We start from the raw sequence: 22,380 nt of genomic DNA on the forward strand, positions 1-22,380 counted from the left end.
TGGCGGGCTCTGCCGCCGGCTACCGCGGCTGTACGAGCTGTGCTGGCCCGTGCCCGTGGGGTGACACTGCCCCGGTCACTTGTTCTCCCGTCGCGTCTCTCCTTGGGTGAGTTTTGTGCGGGTCTGTGCCCCCGGTGCCGTGTCTGGGCGCGGTGCCCAGCCCTGGCACTGCCTCCTTCCCGCCGTGCCCGGGCACACCGAGTACACCGAGAGCACCGAGCAGACAGGGCACACTGGGCATACCGGGCACAGCGAGCACACCGGGCACACCGGGTACACGGAGAACACCGGGCACACTGGGCACACCGAGCACACCGGGCACAGCGAGCACACCGAGCAAACTGGGCACACCGGGTACATGGAGCAGACCAGGTACACTGGGTGCACCGGGCGCACCAGGCACACCCGACGCACTGGGCACCGAGCAAACTGGGCACACCGAGCACACTCAACACACCGGGTGCACCGAGCGCAACGGGCGCACCCAGCCCGGACCCTCGGGAGTTTCGGGGCGAGCCCCGCGCGAAGCCGTGAGCCCGTATCTCGGGCTGCCAGGCCGGGCCGGGCTGCGGGGCAGAGCTGGGATGAAGTGTCAGTGTCAGAATCCTATCAGTGCCTCGCAGCTGGGGCCCGGGAACGCTCCGGCAGCGAACAAAGGAAACTGCTGGCGCTGGTCCCCAGTGGCATTGGCCTCTTTGGTTAAACAGTGATGTATATTCTGTTAAAAAACAAAACAAGCTTGGTTTTATTCTATAATTGCTTATGGGGCAGGTGATTAAGATTAGATCTGAAAAACAGCAGAGGTGAGATTGGGTTTGTGTTGCTGTTCCGTCTGTGTGGTATAAACATCCAGGAGAAAGGCAGAGTGTGTCAGACAGCAGTGAGTGCACTCGGTGGAGCAGAACAATGCAAAGTAATTGGGCTCCTGGTCTGTAGTAGAAATTAGGCTGTTTGCTGCAAGCACAGTAGTTGTCTGGTTATTGTGTTTGGGTATATGAAAAGTCTTTTTTATTTTTCCTTTATGCTAGTAGAATTTAGGCCTCAAACAAGAGGGGTCTGCCTCTTGCGTCACCACATTTTGGGCTCCTTGGAAATGGTGGCTTGTGTGTTTTCTGGTGCATGTGTTACTTGCTTTTCCCCTTTTCCCACAGCTTCTTCCCTCTCCATTTTCACAGGGACAAGTAAATTCTGTTTAATGCTTATCTGAGCAGGGAAGCTAGCAGCTACTTTCAGTATTTCACCACTTCCTGAGTCTGCTTCTATATAATGTTTCCTCTGCTTCAGGAAGCCATTGTATGTGCTCCATGCGTGAGCTGCTCCTCCCGTGTGGCTTTTGTACATAAACATAATAGCCAGGGGTCAATGGATGGTTTTTCATTCTATTTCTGAATAAATTGGGTAAAAAAGTTATATATTTAGTATAAAAATTAGTATTCCTGTAACTAAAAATTAGAGTCCTGATCTTTAGCAGCAGCTGTAAGAGCTTTCAGGAGCAATTCGCAGTTGCGGGCAACCACACGTGTTTTACTTTAAACACCAGCCAGTGCTAAAAACTCTGAGACTCTTTTAAGTTTCTGTGTTTAAAAAACTCGAATGAGCTCGTTTAGGGAGTTTGGAGGGGGTTTTGTTGGCTGTTTTTTGTTTTTGTTTATTGTTGTTTCAGATTTTTTTTTTAGTTCACGTGAAAATGGAAGAGCATTTGTTTGTGGGCTGTTGGATACTCTTACCAGTGACAATAAAATACTGTTTTCAGACCTTTTTGTTATGTAGTCCTTAGCTGTTTCAGGAGGTTTGGTGAACAGCTCTCCACTGTAGACTCAAACAAATATGATTGAGCTTCTTGTTGCTTTGTGTACGGGATCTCCCTAAAAGCTGTACTGGGGGAAAGGGGAGGCCATGTGAAGAATCACAGCACATGGCAGGTTTTTATTCCTAGAAATTATTTCAGTTGATTCTTATTAGCAGTACTTTAAGAGGGATGGCATCAAGATCCTGAGAGTCAGATACAGTTTCCGTTTTCCTGATAGAATCTTCCTAGTAAATGTCCAGGCCCATGAAGTTAAGACCTGAAGTTTTGATGTTAAAAATGTCCAGGTGAGAGCAGTATTGCCTCCTGCCTCCCAACAAATATATTCCACTCATACTCTAAGCATCAGGGAAGGTGATGTTCCCTTTTTTTGGTAGGTATCCTTCCATTCCAGATATTGAAATCCAGCAGATATGTTCAATGGCTTCAAAACTGTGCCATGCTGAGATGTGACCACCAACATATAGATCCTGAAACTGATTTCTGCCTAGAGGAGCTGTAGATTTGTGTGCCTGCTCACATTCTATTCCTTGTAATTCCCAGTCCTTTTTTGCTATTGGATGCTAATAATATTCAGTCTCCTCATCAGGTGAAATAAGCTTACTTCATAATCAATTTACTTCATGCCAAACCATGTTAAATGGTGCTGTTTATTCTTCTGTTTCAGCAGAGCCCAAACTGCCTTAAAATTAAATGTAATAATTTCTCTCTTCTTACCCCTACAGGCAGCTGAAGAAGTTAGATGAAGACAGTTTAACCAAACAACCTGAAGAAGTATTTGATGTCCTGGAGAAGCTTGGAGAAGGGTATGTGTTGTGTTCCAGTGTTCCCAGTGTATATTTTTCTAGGAAAACAGATCTGTGTGATGGAGGTGTGTTCAGTGGATTCAGATGTTTCACTTTTGTCATGGTCCTGTTTCTGAAAGGTAGCTACTGACATAGTGACATTGTTTGGTTAATAACAGAATAAAGAATTTGTTTCCCAAGAATGCAATAGCTTAATCCAAATAGCAGGTCAGCAGTAGGGAGTTTAAAAGTTTGTGAAAAATCCCAGCCTGGAGTTGGTAGAGCCCTGTGGGAACTCAAGAGATTTTGTAGTTCATCCCTGGTACCTCTTGAGGAATATCTGCCTGGTGGAGGTGAACTTGTGATGCTGTGCCCTTTGGTGAGGCAGAGCAGCATGGGAATGCTCCTGGAGTGGCATGTTCACTGCCTTAAGCAGTTTGAAAAGACTGAGTTGTAATCTGCCTGGCTGCTGTAAGTAAAGAAGCTGGAAATAAGAGTGATAATATCTGACAGGAGCAAGCAAACCTCTCTGACCAGAGCTGTAGTTCTTGCTGATGCTCATCTTGTACTCTGTGCTGCAAAAAGAGAATTTTTAGTTGTTGAATTTTTGTGAAAGGCCATTCCAAAGCTATGGTCAGTGTAATGATAGTGTGCTCTTTCCTCACTACCTCAGTGTGCTGACTTATTAATACTTTGTATTACAGTGTTTCAAAGTTTATGGACTGATTATTTACATTAAAATACAAAATAGTTTTAATAAAAGGATAGTTAACACTCATAAAAAGCAAAACCATAATGTGCATTTTTTAAAACATTACTATATTCAGTATTTGTTTAATGTTTTGTTTTCCAGTTCTTATGGCAGCGTGTTCAAAGCCATCCATAAAGAAACGGGTCAAGTTGTTGCAATTAAACAAGTTCCTGTGGAATCTGACCTGCAAGAAATCATCAAGGAAATCTCCATAATGCAACAATGTGACAGGTAAGTGTGTGCTGCAAAACCCGTTATTGGGACTCAAGGAAAAGCATCACCTGTGACCTGGCATTTAATCAAATAAGAGCCATGATCTTGTGTAGGAGCGTCGGGGGTAGGACGGTGGGGACGGATGGAGACGAGAGATCTCTGCAGCCAGGTCTGGAACTTGGGGTTTATTGCAAAGGGCCTGGATGCAGGGCCCTGCTGGGAGCTGCCAGCCACAGCTGGAGCAGGTCTGAGAGAAGAGAGGGGGAGAGAGGATGAGAGGGTAAGAGAGTAAAAGGGGTAAGAGTGTAAAAGCGTAAGAGAGCAGGGTTCCCGTTACAATACAATAAATCTTCCTCTGTACTGAATATTCTATTTCTCACTAGCCAATCTAGTACAAGATACAAATCCTATAGCATTTACATACAGCCTATAAGAATCACTACATCACCATACTGTGTTACATTTTAAACCCTAAAAACTCCTCTTTGGGCCCCTTCTGCCGAGCTAGTAGGGTCTGCTCTGACCCTTGGACCTGTCTGCAAGCAGAGGGTATTGTTTCATCAAAAGGGGATTACCTTCAGCCAGCCACACCACTGTTTTCCAGTTGTTCAGTAACTCAGGTATCTCAAAGCTTGCCAATCTCACTTATAGTTTCTATATTCTCAAAGTCTTTTGCCAGGCAATCATATTTATAAGGCTTTCCTGCTTCATCTTCCCCAAAAATCTTGCCTTAAATGTTTTTTAAAAGGCTGGACTTGTACAATCAAGTTACATGGTATCAACTGAGCCACCCTAGTTGACCATTTGGGTAGTGCAAAGGTAAGAGCAGAGGTGTAGCTTGCAGCAGGAGAGGGCATTGAGCTGAGAGGAGAACCCTGCACGGGCTGCCAGCCCTGCCAGCAGTCGCTGCCTCCTGCCCAAGCACTGTCACTTCTTGGACAGTGGGACCCTGAACAGCAGCTGCTCTGCCTGCAGGGGTGCTGGTGCCTTCCCAGCAAGGCATAGAAAACTGTCAGAAGGAGGTTTTTTGTTTCTGTTTTAAAGGGCACGTGGATGAGAGCCGCTAATGCATGACTGCTCTTGCATGTGCACAGCTCCGTGCTGTCACTTGCTCATGGCAGGACTGTCCTTCCTACTGCTGTCCTGCCCCTGCAGGCTCTGCTGCAGTGCAAGCTGGCTGCTGATCTGAGCATCCCCTGAATAACCTGCTGGCAGCTCTGTGATGGTTGTCGTTCCCCTTTGTGCATGTTTTTATAGGAAGAGGGGCTGTAGTGACTTAGCCAGTGAAGAGCTTGTGGGTAGGGAAGACCCTCTCAAAGTCCAAGGCTGACGGTTTTAATACATTTATTTCTTCTGGTATTGTGAATCTGGCCTTAGGAAACACTACTTTGAAGGACTTCCTGCGTGGAAAGCCATTCAAAATAAATTACATGAGCAGTATAAAACTGTGGTCCCAGTCACTTATTCTATTGCATTCCACTCTCACTGTAGTTAAATGAAGATGACTTAGGGGCAGGCAGCAGAGTGTATCTTGAAAAGAAATTGTTCCTGAAAAATCTTACTGTGTAACTTGAAATGCATTACTACTTTCTCTTAAATTAAATATTAGTATTGTAAGGCCTAAAGTGAGACCTCAGAGTTGTGAACAGCAGAGGGAGTGAATCACTGGAGCATCACATTTTCTGTGCAAGCATTAAGGGACACTGCAGTGTGACTGACCTGCTAGTTTTAAAGCTTTTTCATTAGAAAATGTTCAGCAGAAAATAAATTAAACACGCTTTTGTTCCTTAGCTCCATTCCCATCAAATCAGGGACAGGCTTTCTGTTAGTTTCTGCTTTACCTTTTCCAGAGAACACATGGTTTTTCTGAGCAGTGTATTTTACTAGGTTGTTTGCTTTTTGGGCAGCCAGACAGCTGACTTGAGACAGTCTTAGGTTGTGCTGAGATCCTAAAATGTATCCTGGACTAAATCAAAGAGACAAGTAGGTTCACGTGGTAGTGGGGGAACATTTTTCTTAATGAGCATGATAGTTATGTTCCAGCAAATTGTGGGCTTTATTTATTGTTTCTGTTTGTTTGCAAATGTTCTGCAGCACCTTTTCCAGGGGCTGCTGTGGCCTGTTTCCCATTCCCTGTCCTGCCCCAGCACTGACCCTGCTGTAACCTGGTGCAGGGAGCTGAACCTGACTGGAGGCTAATCACCCCTTGTTTCCGTGGGATTTGTGGGACAGTTTAGCTGCCTGGAGTGACTTACTGGCAGGTCATATGAGCTCTGCTGTGGGAACAGGCTTGGCAGGACTGGGGAGCCCTGTGCAGAATTCAGGGTGTTCTGAAATACTTCTGCTCTGGGTTTCAGTGGCACTTCAGCACTGAGTTTCTAAAACGTCCATAGGATCTCTGCAGTGTATTGTGCTTATTCAGTGATGCTGGTTCCTGGTGTCTGACCCTTTGTTTTATCCCTCTTTTTTCCTAGTCCTCATGTGGTGAAATACTACGGCAGCTATTTTAAGAACACAGACCTGTGGATAGTCATGGAATACTGCGGTGCTGGATCTGTGTCTGACATTATTCGGTTACGAAATAAAACTGTACGTGTGTCCTTTCTCCTTTGAGGGCATGGGGTGGGACTGTGCGTGTAGTATGAGTAGTTAGGGCTTAATTCTCAGTGTTCAGGGCCTGACACAACCATTGGCCATAACTTGAAAGATGCAGGTCCTTTGTTACTCTGAAAATGACAAAACTGATGACATTGAGTTTTGGTTATCTGGACAATTTAATTGGTGTGTTGATTTTCTTGAAAACCCAGATTGATTCCAAGTAAGACCCTACTTTGCCTTTGGTTATTTCAGGATAACAATTACTAGCTGAGAAAGGGTTATGGCATATGAAATGTGGCAGTGTATTTATTTATTTATATATGCTGGTTGTGATCTAATTCTGCCACGTAACGCTGTAAGTCACTAACTGATTCCCCATTGATATGGCAACCTTTAGTGAAGGCAATTAAGTGGCAATTAGTGAATCTCAGTAAAATACAGACCAAAGCACCACAGTGCTGTGTCTCATCCACTGGTATGTTGGCAGTAACTCTTCCCTTCTTCAGCTCACAGAGGAGGAAATTGCTACAATAGTGCAATCGACTCTGAAAGGACTCGAGTACCTGCATTTTATGAGGAAAATACACAGGGACATCAAAGCTGGAAATATATTGCTAAATACAGAGGGACATGCTAAACTTGCTGATTTTGGAGTGGCAGGACAACTCACAGTAAGTAAAACCAGGGTGGCTGTATACATTTCAGTTTATCTTTTTAACCTGTGTGTGTGATGGGATTGTGGAGCTGGACAAATTGTTCATAGCTGGTTTTTATCACTTTGCACCATGAGATGCTAAACCAGCAGCAGATTAGAGCAGATCTTCCTCTGTGGAAGCTGTTACAACTAAGTAATGGTTTGCAATAGCATTTGTTGCTTATTTTAGGATATTTTTAAGTTCTGTGAGCACATTTTAATTGATCTTTGCAGACTTCTGTATTCTAGTCTTGCTGAGTCTAATAATCTGCAAGTGTGCCAGATAATTAGGGTGATAATTAATGATGATTAATCATTAATGACTTTGTGGCTAATACAGTTCCCGTTGTCTGGATCTTTATCCCTTTCTCCTCAGGACACCATGGCAAAGCGGAACACAGTCATAGGGACTCCATTTTGGATGGCTCCAGAAGTGATTCAGGAAATTGGGTATAATTGTGTGGCTGACATCTGGTCCCTGGGAATCACTGCAATAGAAATGGCTGAAGGAAAGCCACCATATGCAGATATTCATCCCATGAGGGTAAGGACTGTGGCCTTAAATGTATTGCTGTATGGAAAAGGTTTGATGTCATAGCTGGCTGAATCATATATCAGCATGCAATCTTGCTTTTAATGTATAGAACAAGTTGTTTTCTGTCTGTTCTTTGTACTGTTGATTAAATTAAAACCAGGTTTTTGTCAAGAAGAATCTGCATGGGAATAAAAAAAAATCACAATTCTCTTCTGTTAAGACATAGCTGGTGCTCTGTGTTGGACGTGAAGGATATTTTCAGCTAGATTATGCAAAGTGGATTTTTAATTTTTTTTTTTAATGCAAGCACAAATTTTAGGGACTGAATAATGTCAGATTCACACTTTTGGACCACATAATGGCTCAGCCAGATATGGGCACCTAGTGAGAAAAGTCTGTTTTCCTGCTACTTGATCCCTGTGAGCAGATTTGTGTGTAATATTGGCACAAACTCCTCAGAGGCAGCACCTTGAAAAGTCCACTGTTCTTTAGTACCAGCATGTGTTTGGGTGTATTTCTGTTGAATTGTTGGTTTTAAGCTTTGTTGTGAAAATCTGAAATACTCTTCTGCTTTCAGGCGATTTTCATGATTCCTACCAATCCTCCTCCAACATTCCGGAAGCCGGAGCTGTGGTCGGACAATTTCACAGACTTTGTGAAGCAGTGTCTTGTGAAGAGCCCAGAGCAGAGAGCCACTGCAACACAGCTGCTGCAGGTCTGCTTTTCTTAGGAGAGCATAAATTCTGGGGGAGGCTTGTCCAGGGTAGGCTGTGCTGTGTGGCTCTTGAGATGTTGGTTTCGTTTCTTGCTGCTCCTGCTCACTGCAGATTTTACTTTTTAGTAACTTGTTATAAAAATTTCACACTCAACTTCAACTTCTCAGTTCTTCTCTAAGAACCAGTCTGACTTCAACTTCCTCTGTCTTCTCTGGGGTGTTTTTGTTGTTTTGGCTTTCAGAGTTTGTTGTTGGTTTGCTGGTTTTGTTTGGTTTGGATTTGTTGTTTTACTTTCAAATTCCCACCAGCATTGCCAAGAAAGTGTCTTTTAAAACATAAAACAGGGCAGGCTAAGTGTAAGTGGTTGCTCAGAATGTTCCAGGCGTGGTAATGGTCTGTGTAATTGGTTCTTGACAGCTAAGCTAAGGAAAGAAGTAAGTAGAGCTGTGGGTGGTGAATGAGCCCAAGGTCTCACATCAGTTGTGCCCTTGGAGCTTGATCTTGTTTGGAGGGTGGAAAGTCTCCCTCCTGTGCCAAACAGAAGGACTGTATCTTTATTTTAGTAATGTTTTGAGTTAAACCTCAATTTGATTTGAAGTAGGCCATAGTAACAGTGTTTTACTGTTCTGTCCTGCTTTGGATGCAGTGCTTATTTGTTTTTAAAATATTTCTCAGCATCCATTTGTTAAAAGTGCCAAAGGAGTATCAATTCTGAGAGACCTGATCAATGAAGCAATGGACATCAAGCTGAAACGCCAAGAGGCACAGCAGCGTGAACTCGATCAGGAGGATGAAGAAAATTCAGTGAGTATTTAATAGCAGCACTGTGCAAAGTCCAAACTCTCGCTCCTTTCATAAGGCTTAACTGCTTCAGGCTTTGTTTTTGCAATATTTTGTCCAATTGCCAGTGCATTTGGCTTAGTTCTGGAGTTTTCTGCTTTATGACTGTGTAACCTGATAGTTGGTCCCTGCTCAAGCTGTATATGAGTGGGGTGCTGTTCACCTTGTAGTGTAGCTTGAGGCTGGGCTACAAAGTGCTGTATGCAGAAGACTTGATTCATTTTCCCAGTTGGATTCTATTATTTATGCAGTATGAGAAAGTTTTCATTGTAGGTTCAGGTCTTAGACTGCTCTCCTTGTACAGAATACTAATATCATCTCTGATGCACTGTGATATAAGTCTGTTGTGTTGTTTCACTGTTGTGCTTTAGAACATCCCTTATAGAAACTTTCTTCTACACAAGAACAACCGACAGAAGCCTGAGGTGAGGGCATGGGAAGTGTTCAGGGCTTGCTGTGAATTTCAGTTTGGCTCTTTGTTTCAGTGGTTACAGCATGTGGATTTGGGAAGCATGTTGAAAGCTGGTTTTTGAGCCTCTGCCTGCTTCAGCCTGAGTAAATGAAATGGGCAGCACAAGGCATTGTATGCCAGCCCTGCTCAGGTGTGACACTTGACAGCATGGTCCATGGTATCTGTGCTGAACACCTTGTGCATCTGGTTTTGCACTCTAGGGCTGGATATTTATTCAGTGTGGAAGTAACTATTGGTCACATTGCCATGATGTCAATTCTATGAGTACTGTCCCTACCCTGAGTTTTGTCTTTGCCATCCTTCCTTCATTTCTGACTGATCTGGGGTCACAGAGGTGGTGTCTGTGTGGTGGAGTTGAGTCCTCTCTGTTGGTGTGTGTGTTCTCCTGAAGCTTCTCTACTCCATGTCTGCTAGCAGAAAAGCTTCCCAAACACTTCCCAAGTGATGTGAAAACTTCTGATGCAGTCCTTTGTTAAATGATGTGAAGCTAACAAATTTATTACTTCCTCTCACCCACTCAACTCCACACAAAATTAATTCTCCTCTATTAGCATCTTGTGTAGTTTTCTCCTCTCTTGCTATTGGTTTTGAGGTTGGAAGGCAAATTTTATAGACACTCTTGACAGAACAGGTAAAATGCTGGAAACACCAGAACATGGTGAGGTGACTTCTCTCTTTCCATGACACTGAGATGGAATATTACAGCTTGATGTGCAACACCTGTGTGTTTTCCTTCTAACACTAACACAGATCAGTAAGGCCATGGTCACATAAAGAATGTGAACTTCATCCTGAGAACAAAACATGAGCATCTCAGCTAAGGTGAGATGCCTAGAAACTCTTGTGTAAACCTAGAAAGGGACTTCTGTTCCTGCGGTAGGATAGCTGGTCCACAATTTGAAGAAACCAAATGGATTATGGAAATCTTGGCCCAGTTCTTCATGAAGTTCTAGTCACAATCCACACTTAGTGAAGCACACACCACCTGATGGAGCTGCCACCTTTAGTTAACATAACTCTGCCAGGAAGTTGTTCTGCCAGAATTGCTTTGAAGAGGTTGTGTTTTCCTACAGAATCAGTCTCCTAAGCCTTGGCAGCAGTAATTCCAACTTTTGTTATTAGTCTCTTTAAGCAAATGGAAAGATAAAAAGTAATTTTCAAATGTAGTTCATTTTTTTTTTTCAGTTTATAATGAGTAAAACTACCTAAATGTTAGAAATAGAAGAAAAACAGGATTGAGGGTCTTTTCTTTCCATGTTCCACATACTCTCCAGACTTAGACCTGGTGACTCCTCAGTGAGCTGTACCACTGGGGACAGAGGGTTAGGGTCAGCTCTCAGAACTGCCTGCATGAATAGAAACACTGATGACTGATTGAGTGCTCTAATCTACTCTTACAGACGCTTCAGCAGCTCAGAAATGAGATACAGCTTGCACTGAGAAGTTTCTGCTGATTATTTATCTGTTCTCTTACTTATGCTGGCAGAAAAGTATTCATTAGTTTTCATTACCTGTTTGGAGATGACAGGGAGAGAACAAAGTGCATAAACCAAATGTTGCTTCTGTGTGTGTCTGTAAAAAAAACCCTCTGAATTAGTGTGACTTAAACACAGCCATTCTTCATGGCACTTCATCAGTAAAATCTGTGTGTGTGGCATGTTTGAACAGGAGGAAGATGAGACAGATTCAGGCACCATGGTGAGGGCAAGTGGAGATGAAACTGGCACAATCAGAGCTGTGAACACCATGAGTGATGGAGCCAACACCATGATAGAGCATGATGGCACCCTGGAGTCCCAGCTGGGCACAATGGTCATCAACACCGAGGAGGAGGAGGAGGAAGGCACCATGAAAAGTAAGGAAACATCTCTGACTTCTAGAATATTGCTTAAAGGTTCATGTGGGCTATGTATTCCCAACCTGCTTTGATATTTTTTGTTGTTTATTGTGTCTGTTGGATGTAGGGAGCCAAAACTCTTAGGTCCGTGCTCTCTGAGAAACCTTTCTAGGCCCAAGTTTCAAGCCATGGTATAGCTGAAGTGCAATTTCCACAATTTCCACAAGCTTTTGTGTTAATCAAATAAGATCTGATTCTAGCTAGTAGTTTGGGGTGGTTTTTTGTCACTTCTATTTTGCTGGTTTTGTGTTTTTCACAGAATGTAGAGGGGGACTCTGACAAGGGGTTAATCACAAAATGTGTGTTGCTTTAGATGATGGTCTGGCTGTAACCTGGCTCTGAAAGCAGAAAGTCTCTTTTAGGAGTGGTGCATTCAATGAAGAGATAGATTTATGAAATGACAAATATATTGAAGGCTTCATCACATCAGGACATGCAGTGGGAGGGGCTGGCATCTCTCTGGAGTGGTGCTCTTCTTTTGTGTTACTGCAGTCACTGAGGACAGCCCAGTGAGCTGTGCTGCTGTTTTAGACAATCAAGCTGAAATCCATGCTGCCCTGAAACAGAAAAGCTTACTAAAGCCACAAGCCTTGTCAGAGGATGTGAGATTTAAAATTATGTGACTAGTAGTCTTACAGCTTGAGCTGGAAAAGGGTTGAAAATATCTCTTTGGTTAAAGAAACAGCAGGGAGAGCCTTCCTAGAAAAGTATGACTACAAGAAAAGGAATTTTTCTGAATTATGGGGTCTCCTAGAAATCCATTCCCACTGGTTTGTTAAGCTCCCAGTCCTGAGGCACAGTTAGTCAGGGATGACTCAATGGCCAGCCTGGATGTTTGTTTGCTCAAGGAGTGGAGAAAGTGCTGACTGAGGGCTCAGCAGTACTCAAGTATGATCACCACATGCAAGGCTTGTTCTTTTGGCTCTGGCTCTGCTTCCAAAGACTTCCTTGGCCATCTGGTATTGAGCCTTTAGCTGCTCTTCACAGGAGTTTGGAAGAATCCTTTCCTCAGGAATGTCTGTGCTGAAAGCTTCTTCCCTGTCAGGGCCCTTTGAAGTTTGTGAAACAGTGTTGGGTTTGAGAGGGAGATTTCAGCAGAATCCCTTTAAAGATTTTTCCAAACTTTGATAAACATGATTCAGCACATTAAAACCCAGAGGTGTCAGTCCATGTAGCAGCTTGGGGCAGCAAAGACAATGGTGTGGTGGAACAAAGTTGGTCTAGCAAGGAGATGGATGCAGCAAAAATGTCATCCAAAGAAAGGGACATTTCAGTGGTATTAAATAAACCTGGTGAAGCTGCAGTTTCTTTACTAACAGCCAGCACTGACAGTTGCTCATCCTCAGTGTGTATTGTTCCATGTCATGGCTCACAGTATCAGAGGTTTTGCTGTCTGGTGCTCCTGCACTGCCAGCACTGTGGAAGTGAAGCACCTCTTGAATTTATCCTCTGTGTTTGACATGTGCTTATCTTCTCGCTATCTTTGAAAGGCTGCAGTGCTTGTGTCTCAAAAGCTGCTGGTGCTGTGTGTGAAGTGCTGTTCAGAGGCTTGAGGAGATGCCTTTGATAGTCTCTGTTCAGCAAGGACAGCTCAGGTTTTGAGCAGAGTGAGTTTCAGGGATGCAGCGATGCCTTCAGCACAGGGCAGCCTCTCCCCTCAAGAGGGAGCTCCGCAACAAGCTCTGGCACCTCCAGAGCTCCGCCACTGCAAAGTGCGGTTTTATTTTAAACCCTCCTTAGACTTCAGGCTCCTTAAGAACTCCCTGCTCCTCAGCTGCTGCTGTGCAAGGTGCTCACAGGTGTGAGCCAGGTGTGTGGCAGAGGTGCTGCAGCAGCCCTGGAGGTGGTGGCTGGCGCTGGGACCACTTCCATGCCATGGGCTTCACACAGTGATGCCCACTCAGCCCATTTATTCTGCATTTTGCCTGCTTGTAACTTCATTCCAGCAAACCTGATGTTAATGAAAGTGATAACCTTATCTTAACACCCTTTTCTCCTCCTTTGGTGGTGTAACTCTGAAATGCTGGCTGCTGCACCGAGCACTTCTCAGTTTGTTTTGCAGATGCAAGGCAGTGTCTCTGAGCAGCTTGCCCTTTGTGAGGATTCCCTGCAGCTCCATTTTTCAGCTTGCCATTTACATATTCATAACATTCAGTTAAATGCATTTAGCCCTAAAGCTCATCAGCCTGATGCAGAACCCTCTGGAGAAAGTGCTTTTTTGTAATCTTAAATATAAATAAAATAATGCTGTTTGAGAGCAACTGAGTTTTAAGGAGCTTCATTGAATCATATTTTTAAACGCACCTATAATTTTTTTTGGCAGTTTGTCTTATGACTCAAAATGGAACCTATTTTTAGGTCAATAAAAAAACTTCTGATTTGTTTTTTTACATGGCATTATAGCTTTTCTAGGTGTCCTGGGCTTTTTAACTGTAGGTTTCTGAAGTTGTGTTGTAGCCCTTCTTTCTAATTAAAAAATATAAATCTGTGTCTTAACGAGTTTTTTGTTTGGTTGTATTTCTTTTTAATGTAAAAAGTGTGTAAAGTGTTGTATTTCAGTATTTTATAGATAGAATTGTCTTAGAAATTTCTGGCAAACAACTTCTAGTAGCCTTGAAAGTACAAATAACTTCCAGTAGACTTGAAAGTGATTCTTGCATAAATCAGTTTGTGACTTTTTAGGCTCAGAGGAATCTTAAATTCCAGTATTTTACATTGGAGGGGAAGTTTTGTTTTGCAGTCAATTGAGCTGTAATTGTGTTTGCTTAAATTCTTTCATTTGCTTGGCTTTATTCTGGGCACTCAATATAAATAGTCAGGCATCATTAAAAATGTCACTGTGACATTCTGTTACACATTGTGAAAGCACTCAAGTGATTGCCTGAGACTGCAGGTACTAAATTGTGCTGCGACACATTTTACTTCGAAATCGATTGCTGAAAGATTACTTATGGATTGCAGTTAAACTATTCCAGGAAAACTTTAAATGTAGCTGGAGAACTATAGATGAGCAATGATTTGTAATAACAGGCATTTCCATTGTGCTTGAGAGCTGGAATAACTTTTGAGCTGTTAATATGTCTGCAAATGTCTGTTTTTAATTTTTTCTATGGGAGAATATATAGTGCTACTAAACAGTGAAGCATTTTTTATTCTTTATGCTTTTACTCTTCCTTTTTCTGCTTTATTTGCTGTACTTGTTTAGATAGTGGAATCTTGGCATGAATTTGTCTCTTTGATTTAAAGAGTGGAACATAATTTTATAATAATGTTGCCTTCCTTGAACACCGCAATACAATCAGATCCAAGTGAAATTGGATCTAGTTTGTCTAGTACTGTAGCCTGCCCTATTTTCTCTGTTAAAGTACATCTTGCTTGTTTAAGCATCCAATAATTGGTGAATTACATAGGAGAATGCAGAGCTGCCAGCAGCAGTGTGAGTTGGGCTGTCTGGTGTTTGGGTTGAGATGAATGAGGAATCTGGAGACAGGGGAAGGATTGTGGCTGTGGGGTTTTTGTTCATGTGGCACACATTCAGTACAGGGTCTGGTGCAGAAATACACCAGAAGCTTTAATAACGCTGTTGTCTCTACCTTGATGATGAAATGTGCTGGTAAAAATTCTTTAGAGTCTGTAAATGTTCAAAATAAAAAAAATCCAGGCCTCATTCTTACACAGTTTGAGGTGGCTTGGGGTTTGTTGTGCTTTTACCATGCCCACACTGCTAAGCATGGTTGTGTCATTTTAAAGAAGTATTTCCCCTTTTGAGGCGGAATTGGGCTTCATTAGCAAATTAAATGAGCTAAGATGCAAACTTGGCAATTTCCTATTTGAAAAATGATTCAGAGTAAGCTTGTCATCTTGGTGGCTGTGTGAGACATCCAGTGGGTGACACTTAAGCCTGAGCCAGAGAAATGTTTCTGCCAAGACTCAGGAAACATTTTTTCCCTGTGAATTAACCTGAGATTTTTCACATAAAGCAATGACTGTAAAACCTGCAGTGTGAGCAGCAGAATGAGAATGGGTGGCAGAAGGATTATGTGATTGCATTAATATTGTAATTGACTAAAGTATTACTGATGTATAGCTGAGGTAGCTATAATATCATTAGTTGTCCAGAAAAGTGCAGTGGCACTTTATCCAAATTGCTCATGCAGCTACTGTGGAGAATAACTCCACATCTTGTCAGGATTTACATCATGTGTGTGCCAAAGATACTGACCAAATGTTCTTGTTTTGCCTCTGGTTTTCTCCATGGACAACAACAGCTCTTTGCAGCAACTTCCCACTACTTAGTGTTATTAATGTCCAGTGGTGCAGTTCTGTGTTTAAAGCAAATTGGTCCCTTTAGTCATAATTGAACCATAAAACACTCCCAGCATTATAATGCATTTAAATAACATGCTGCTTATACAAACTCCTACATTGATTAAATTGTTCTTGAGCTGTAAGAATCATCCTACTGCCACTCTTGGGCTGTGGAGAATACAAATCTGCACAGAGAAATGTTCCTGTTGCTTTCTGACTTTTAATAGCAGCCTTGCTGGCAAGCTTGATGTAAGCAGTGGCCAGCAAAATTTGCTTAAGAGTATTAAGCTGTGTGAACATGCAGACAGCATTTCTGAGGGATGGGAGGTGTTGTGTATGCTGTCATTTTTTGTGGGGTTTTTGTTGTGTGTTTTGTTTTCCTATCTGAACACTGGCCCTACTAATTGAAATATTGGCTCTGTGCAGGCTGGAGAGTGAAGGGAAGTTAATCCAGGATCTAAGGGGGATGCTTGTCCACCTTTGGTTGTCCTGCACATTTGACAAAGCTTCATTGCTAAGACAAAGTAATTATCTGTTTATCTTATCAGAGATACTGAAATTGGAGAAATGATTTATGTGTTTAACAGAGCTGTTTTTGCTGGTTTTAACAGGTTGTTATTGAGCACTCCTGTATTTAGTTAGAAAGTAGGAGATTTTTATTTTTTTTTCTCGACAGAAGCATTTTTCTTGGAGAAGATGGGAGATGTGATTAACAGGGTCCTGAGCACTGTGCAGGAGGCACAGTGCTTCAGGAGACTCAAGCAAGAGACAGAATGGTAGTAAATCACTCAGTAAGTACATCTCTGTCCCATGCACATTCATGCATTTGCACATACAGGCAAGCTGCAGCCTACCTGTCCCTTCTAAGAATAAACTCACTCCGTACTTGGATCAAAATAAATCCTGGAGAAAGCCTTACTCCCAAGCAGGAATAAGAAAAAGTGTAAACTCTTAAATTCCTTATTGCAGAAGTTCAAAACCAAATTTGTTTCTACCAGCAGATTTTCAAGCTTCGGGGGGAGAAAATGTTCATTGCAATGTTGTTTTCTGTTCTCTCTAGATAAGCAAATGAGTTTCTGGCTTATGAATAGAAAGGGAGTTAGGAAGTGCTTACTTGGTTCTGTGCCATCTGGGGAGCCTGAGCTCTTACCCACAGGTGCTGCATGTGAAGCCTACATCCCTGCTGATTAGGGTGTTTCTCATTAAGATTTTATGAAGAGCTGAGCCAGAGGATGCAGAGTAGGAAATGTTCACTTTTTGTGGATGCACCTTCACATCTCACTGCCGGTCACGTGCAGTGGCTGCTGGACTAAATTAGCAATTCAGGCTAATGAGGTGAAAGACAAGAGGTGGACACTGAAAATCTGTGATGGAGGAAGAAAGCTGCTCTGTATTTATAATCATGTCTGAGATTTAAAGCAGAGGAGAGATAAAAGGAGGTAACCTGACCTTAAGCACCTTCAATTACTGTGAGGATTTCCTCCCCTATTTTTGGAAGGGTTCTCGCTATAGATGTTGCAGCTTTGGGTAAGTGTTGGTGCTCTTCTCCTTAGATGTCTTTCACACCTTATTCATTCATAGGTTGATTTTTATGTTCATTTAGGAGTTTCTTATTAATAGCAGAAGCTGTTGGGAGTGTTTTGGTTTGATTTAATTTGAGATAGGCCATAATTATGGAGAGACTTGTCCTCATAAAGAGATAAAAAGTGTTACGTGTTCTGCTTTTAATGTGAGGAAATTTCAACTCCTCTTGCCATGGGATGAACTTATTAACGATGGAGCAATTTTTGCTCTGGTTGAATAATTTGACATCTCTCTGCTGTGCTGCTTAAAATGACTCAGTCCTCTTCAGACTGTACAAATTATGCTGTCCAGCTGCTAAAGTTCATCTGTGATCTCTAAAAAATAGCCCAAAGCAAAGAAAACTGCAGTTCCATTTGAAATTTAATATTAATGAAGTGTTGCTTACACATGACCATCAGGCACTTTTTTGTGCATCCTAAGTATGTATTTTCAGTCTTAAAGTTACATAATTGAATATAAAGCAGCAGCTTACTGAGACTAGTGAGGACTAAGGCTCAGTAGAGGTTGCAGCCTCTGAATTTTTGACAAATGCACATACATGTACCAAGGATCATGTCTTAGTTGGAAATCACTAATCGCTTAGTTAGAAATCACTTAGTTGATCACTTAATTGTTTCTGATTTATGTCAGCTTCATTGTAAATCAATTTGTAGCATTATCTCCTGACTGTGCCCAGCCATAACTACAGCTCCAATTTTTGTGGTATAGGGAGGAAATCCAATCATTATGACTTCAAGAATAGGTATTTAAGTATTAACTATATAAACTGCCTTGAGTAAAATGCACACAAAATGTGTACCTGAGGCTGTCTTACTCTCCCTCTCATGACAAGCTTTGTAACTCCAGAATATTCACCCCAGGTAGACCTTAGCAATCCCTTTCAAGAGGAAAGAATAATAAACCAAGGATTCTTCTGATGTCAAGTTTGAGTAGAGAAGAATAATTTTAGAGAAAAGCAGAAATTTTAGTTTCATTGCTCAGCAAGCTTGTTCAGATAGACAGAAGGCCTTTGTAAATCTCCCTTTCTTTTTGAAAGCATCCTTTGAAGCTCGTAAGCTTCTGAAAATTTTCAATTGTGAGAGCTAATTTGGCAAAATCAACGAAATTAGTCTTTTGATTTCTGGGGCTAGATGATAGCAAGCGATCTGGTTCCATGGATATTCTTTACTGCTGGGTATGAAAAGTAAATCTCTTGCTGGTTTGATTGACTGGGCTGTTTCTTCTTTATCATTCTGCTTTCTCTGCAGCATCATATGGAAATGCAAATGACTTGGAGGCTCTCCACACCTTCTTTGTCATCTTTTGCTTCATGTGAGGTGGTTTGTATGCTGCAGCCAGCCTCTAAGACTGACCTATTTCATTCCCTCAACTATTCAGACAGGTGACATTTTTGGAAGGGAGTGGACTGTTGTTCAGTTTTTTCTTTACAAGTTGCCCTTGCTGTAGCCTGGCAGAGGAGAGGATCCAGGTGCTGGCTTCTTGCAGAGCCCTGCCTGTACCTGTCAGTTGTGTTTGGGCTGTTTGTGCTTGGAGAGGGACTGTACCAGCCTGCACACTGCCACATGCAGTTGGACGTTGCTTCCAGTGCTGAAGGACAGCACAGTAATGGAAATTTATAGGGATATTTGTTGTGCACAACTTAGAGCATTGTCTACCTTTGGACCCACTAGTTTCACACCTTTTTCTGTTCTCAGACACAATAGTACTGATGTTTTTATACTTTTTAAGCATGGCTTTGAAACCAGCCCACACCTGTGAGTCTTCCATGGAGGGCTTCTGCTCTTCACAGAATGCAGGCTGAGCTCTGAGCAGCCCTCCCTGCTCTGCACAGCCACTCTGAACCTGCAATTCTGCAGTCACTTGGACCAGCCCCAGCAGAGCTGTGGTGTTCCATTTGTGTAATTAATATAGCTCCTAAAAGATGACTGCATATCTAAATGATAGACCTTTAATGGCTCCAGGGAGCTCTCATGGCTCATCCTTAGAAGCAACTCTTTAGATTTCAAAATAGATGCAACAGTGAAGCCTTTCTTGTCACCACGGGGTGACCTTCTCATAAAAGGCTTTTTTCCACCACAGTTGTGATCTCACTTTCTGTCAAATGTTCATATTTTAGCCTAACCCTATAAAATTAGGAAGTTAAATGCTTTTTGGCACAGACACGTTTGGTGCGGTGTCATCTTTCAGCAGCATCTGCTTCTGCAAATAGCAGGGATCGATTTTGGTCTTTGGCTGCCTGTTATCAAAATTTTAAAGATATAGTGGTGTGACTCTTGTGTTGAATTAATAGCAGGTCATCTTTGGAAAGATGACACTGATGCTAAGTGCTAAGATTGACGAAAAGAAGTTCAGTTGTGCTGGGATGATAATTGATTTGGTGTAACGTCTTTCTGTCTCCAGGAGCATTTCTGTCCCTCTTGCTGCATCCACACCCCTACAGAGATCATAGCAGCAACTAAAATTTCAGATATCTTAGATTTGCATCACAGCTATTTCTCCTTTTATATTGCCATCTCTTTTCCCCCCCATTTTTTTGTCAGTTAGCAATCTCTGCTTCATATCAGTTAAAAAACAAAGCAGCACTAAGATGCAGTGTAATGTGTTGATGTGTGGAAATGTACTAAAATTGATGACTAAATGTACTTAAATTGGTGACTAAATGTATTTAAATTGGTGACTAAATGTTGCTTGTGTCTGCAAGGCCTAAGGTGGCTGCAGGGTGAGAGGTGTCTGATGATGGGTATGAGGAGCATGTGCCACAAAAGCACTTGGGTGGGCAGGGAGCTCTGGTGCTCATCATGCTGATTCCCTGTGTGCAATTGTCCCTGGAATGGGACAAGTACAAAGTCAAATCTGGTTGCTTGAGGCCTTGAAAGTCACTCCAGTCCCATTCTGTTGCACAACCATCCTTGCTGTGAAACTTCCTTCCTTTTGTTCAGCCAAGTTACCCTTTGCAGCAGTTCATTTCCCCTCATCCTCTCACTGGGAGATCTCACAGAAAGTTCATTGCCCTGCACTTCAGGAGAGCAGATTTTGGCTTCTTCAGGACTAAGCTTGGTAGAGGATCATGGGATAAAGTCATGGAAGGAAAAGGGGCCCAAAAAGCTGGTTCAAATATCCAAGGCTAACTTCCTCCAAGCTCAGTAGCAATGCATCCTGACAATGGGAAAGTCAGGCAAAAATGCCATGAGGACTGCATGGATGAACAAGGATCTCCTGGACAAACTCAGTCACAAAAAGGAAGCCTACAGAGGGTAAAAGCAAGGACAGGTAGCATGGGAGAAATTCACAGAAATTGTCTGAGCAGCCAGGGATCAGGTTAGGAAAGCTGAAACCCTGATAGAATTAAGTATGGCCAGGGACATCGAGGGCAGCAAGAAAGTCTTCTATAGGTCCATAATTTTCCCTCTTCTTCCTTTTGTCACTGATAGCCCTGAGCTGTGTGGTGCGGTTGGCATACTGGAGGGAAGGGATGCCCTCCAGTGGGACCTGGGCACACCGGAGAGGTGGGACTCTGCAAATCTCTTCTGCCCAGTGCAAGTGCAGCAGTTCTTGGTAAAACACAAGATGTGAGGAAATGAGCCATGGTTATTTTAACTGACACCCTGAATTAAGCTCTGTTTTGAGTGAATAGTTTTTTAGAAAGTAAATAGACAAGAACTGAATAAGCCAATGTCACTGCAGTGAAACATTTGCTTTCACAGTCTCTTCTGCTGCAAAAAGTAGTCTTCAAAACAGAATACAAACATGATTTAGATTTTCTCTTTTTCTCCCCCTAGGAAGTCTGAATTATTGAGACCCAGGCTGGCTGTCAGTGAGCTGCGTATAGATTAGCCTGACTAGTTATGAATTCTTCTCTTTCTACAAAATTAGTTGGTGTTAAACATTGCCATGATTGTCCATAATAACTTACCTCCTGCTTCAAGCAGGCTGAGCTGCAGTAGGGTACAAGGGGTGTGTTTACTTCATTCTAAATAAATGTTTTATCACTCAGCAGTAATTGGATTGTGATTGTATTTCAGTAATTATTCCCAACAGCAAAGCTGTTCTCCACTTTGCAGACGTGTTCTCTGCCTGACCTTCACGCTGCTGGTCTGAAGGTGTCTTTCTTGATCTAATTATGTATGATGAGTTTTTTAGTTTTGTTTTTTAAAAAAGGGGAACTACTGCCAGGGGTATAATAATTTGTCTTTGCTCCAATTGTCATGGTGCAGAAGTATCAGCACTTCAGTTCATGCTTGAGCTTTTAGCTGGCCCTGGAGAGGCAGAACGATGCAGGGCTTTTTCAAAATGCATCGTGACATTTAGGGCTGTGCAGAACCACACTTCTCTCAGTATCATAACCCAAATATCCTGCCAAGATTTTTCATACTTTGTAGAAATTTGTTCCGTATTTAACATGTCTATAGACAAATAATTTCCTAGAGTATCTTGTAGCTGACCAAGGACTTCATCCACTTCTCTGAGGTTCAGACACAGTCTGCCAGAGAAGTTCTGGATCACTGGGTGGCAATTTTATATGCAAGAATAATATTCTGTGATTAAATCTTAATGAGTTTCCAGAGCAGCTAATATTTTTTCAAGAGGAAAGCTCTGCTGAATGTCCTTAGAGAGGACTGTTTTGTGACAGCCTGCCTTCTGTACAGACTCTTGTGGGAGAGTCTCTGCATTACACAGACCTTGCCAACCCATCACAGGACATCCCCTGTGTGCCTGTTTGAAGCTCTAAACTCTTGGTTGGTTGCCTGCCTGACAGATTATATTTATTTCAAACGTATGGCATTCAGCACTGAACTTATTTCTGCACTCCAGACTTTAGGCTGTTCTGATGCCATTTTCTGCAAACTCCGATCCCTGATCTCGCTTTCTGAAAATTATGGTTTCTGCATCACCTAAAACATATGTTTCAAGTATGAGTAACTTATTCTAGAGAACCTTGTGTTACAGAACAGAAGCATTCAGTGGGTTACAGTGCTTGCTTCCGTGCTGCTCGCAGGTTTTGGGGATTTCATCACCAGGAGCAGGGCGGTGGCGCTGAGCTGTGAGCAGCCTTCAGCTGTGCCTGCAGCTCTCGTGGTCCTGTGCTGCAGCCCTGTCAAAGCACATTTGCTGCCTCTTAGTTTGGACTGAGGCTCTTTAGGAATTAGCTGCGCTGAAACTCAGGACAGCCCAGTTTAAGT

General features: G+C 42.6%; 1 protein-coding gene across 1 annotated transcript in view; it reads left to right on the top strand.

Annotated features, from left to right (window-relative positions):
- Positions 1 to 2,518: 2,518 nt before the first annotated feature.
- STK4 (serine/threonine kinase 4) overlaps positions 2,519 to 22,380 on the top strand; it is a gene marked incomplete at its 5' end in the record, with an annotated part of 43,451 nt that continues 23,589 nt past the window's right edge. The window contains 8 exons of the mRNA XM_014307514.1: positions 2,519 to 2,613; positions 3,446 to 3,574; positions 6,031 to 6,145; positions 6,661 to 6,825; positions 7,225 to 7,392; positions 7,961 to 8,098; positions 8,775 to 8,903; positions 11,080 to 11,266. Coding sequence (XP_014162989.1) covers positions 2,519 to 2,613; positions 3,446 to 3,574; positions 6,031 to 6,145; positions 6,661 to 6,825; positions 7,225 to 7,392; positions 7,961 to 8,098; positions 8,775 to 8,903; positions 11,080 to 11,266 — 1,126 coding nt within the window. The remainder of the gene's footprint in view (positions 2,614 to 3,445; positions 3,575 to 6,030; positions 6,146 to 6,660; positions 6,826 to 7,224; positions 7,393 to 7,960; positions 8,099 to 8,774; positions 8,904 to 11,079; positions 11,267 to 22,380) is intronic.

The sequence above is a fragment of the Geospiza fortis genome, unplaced genomic scaffold (assembly GCF_000277835.1).
Source record: "Geospiza fortis unplaced genomic scaffold, GeoFor_1.0 scaffold188, whole genome shotgun sequence".
NCBI classification, from domain to species: Eukaryota; Metazoa; Chordata; class Aves; order Passeriformes; family Thraupidae; genus Geospiza; species Geospiza fortis.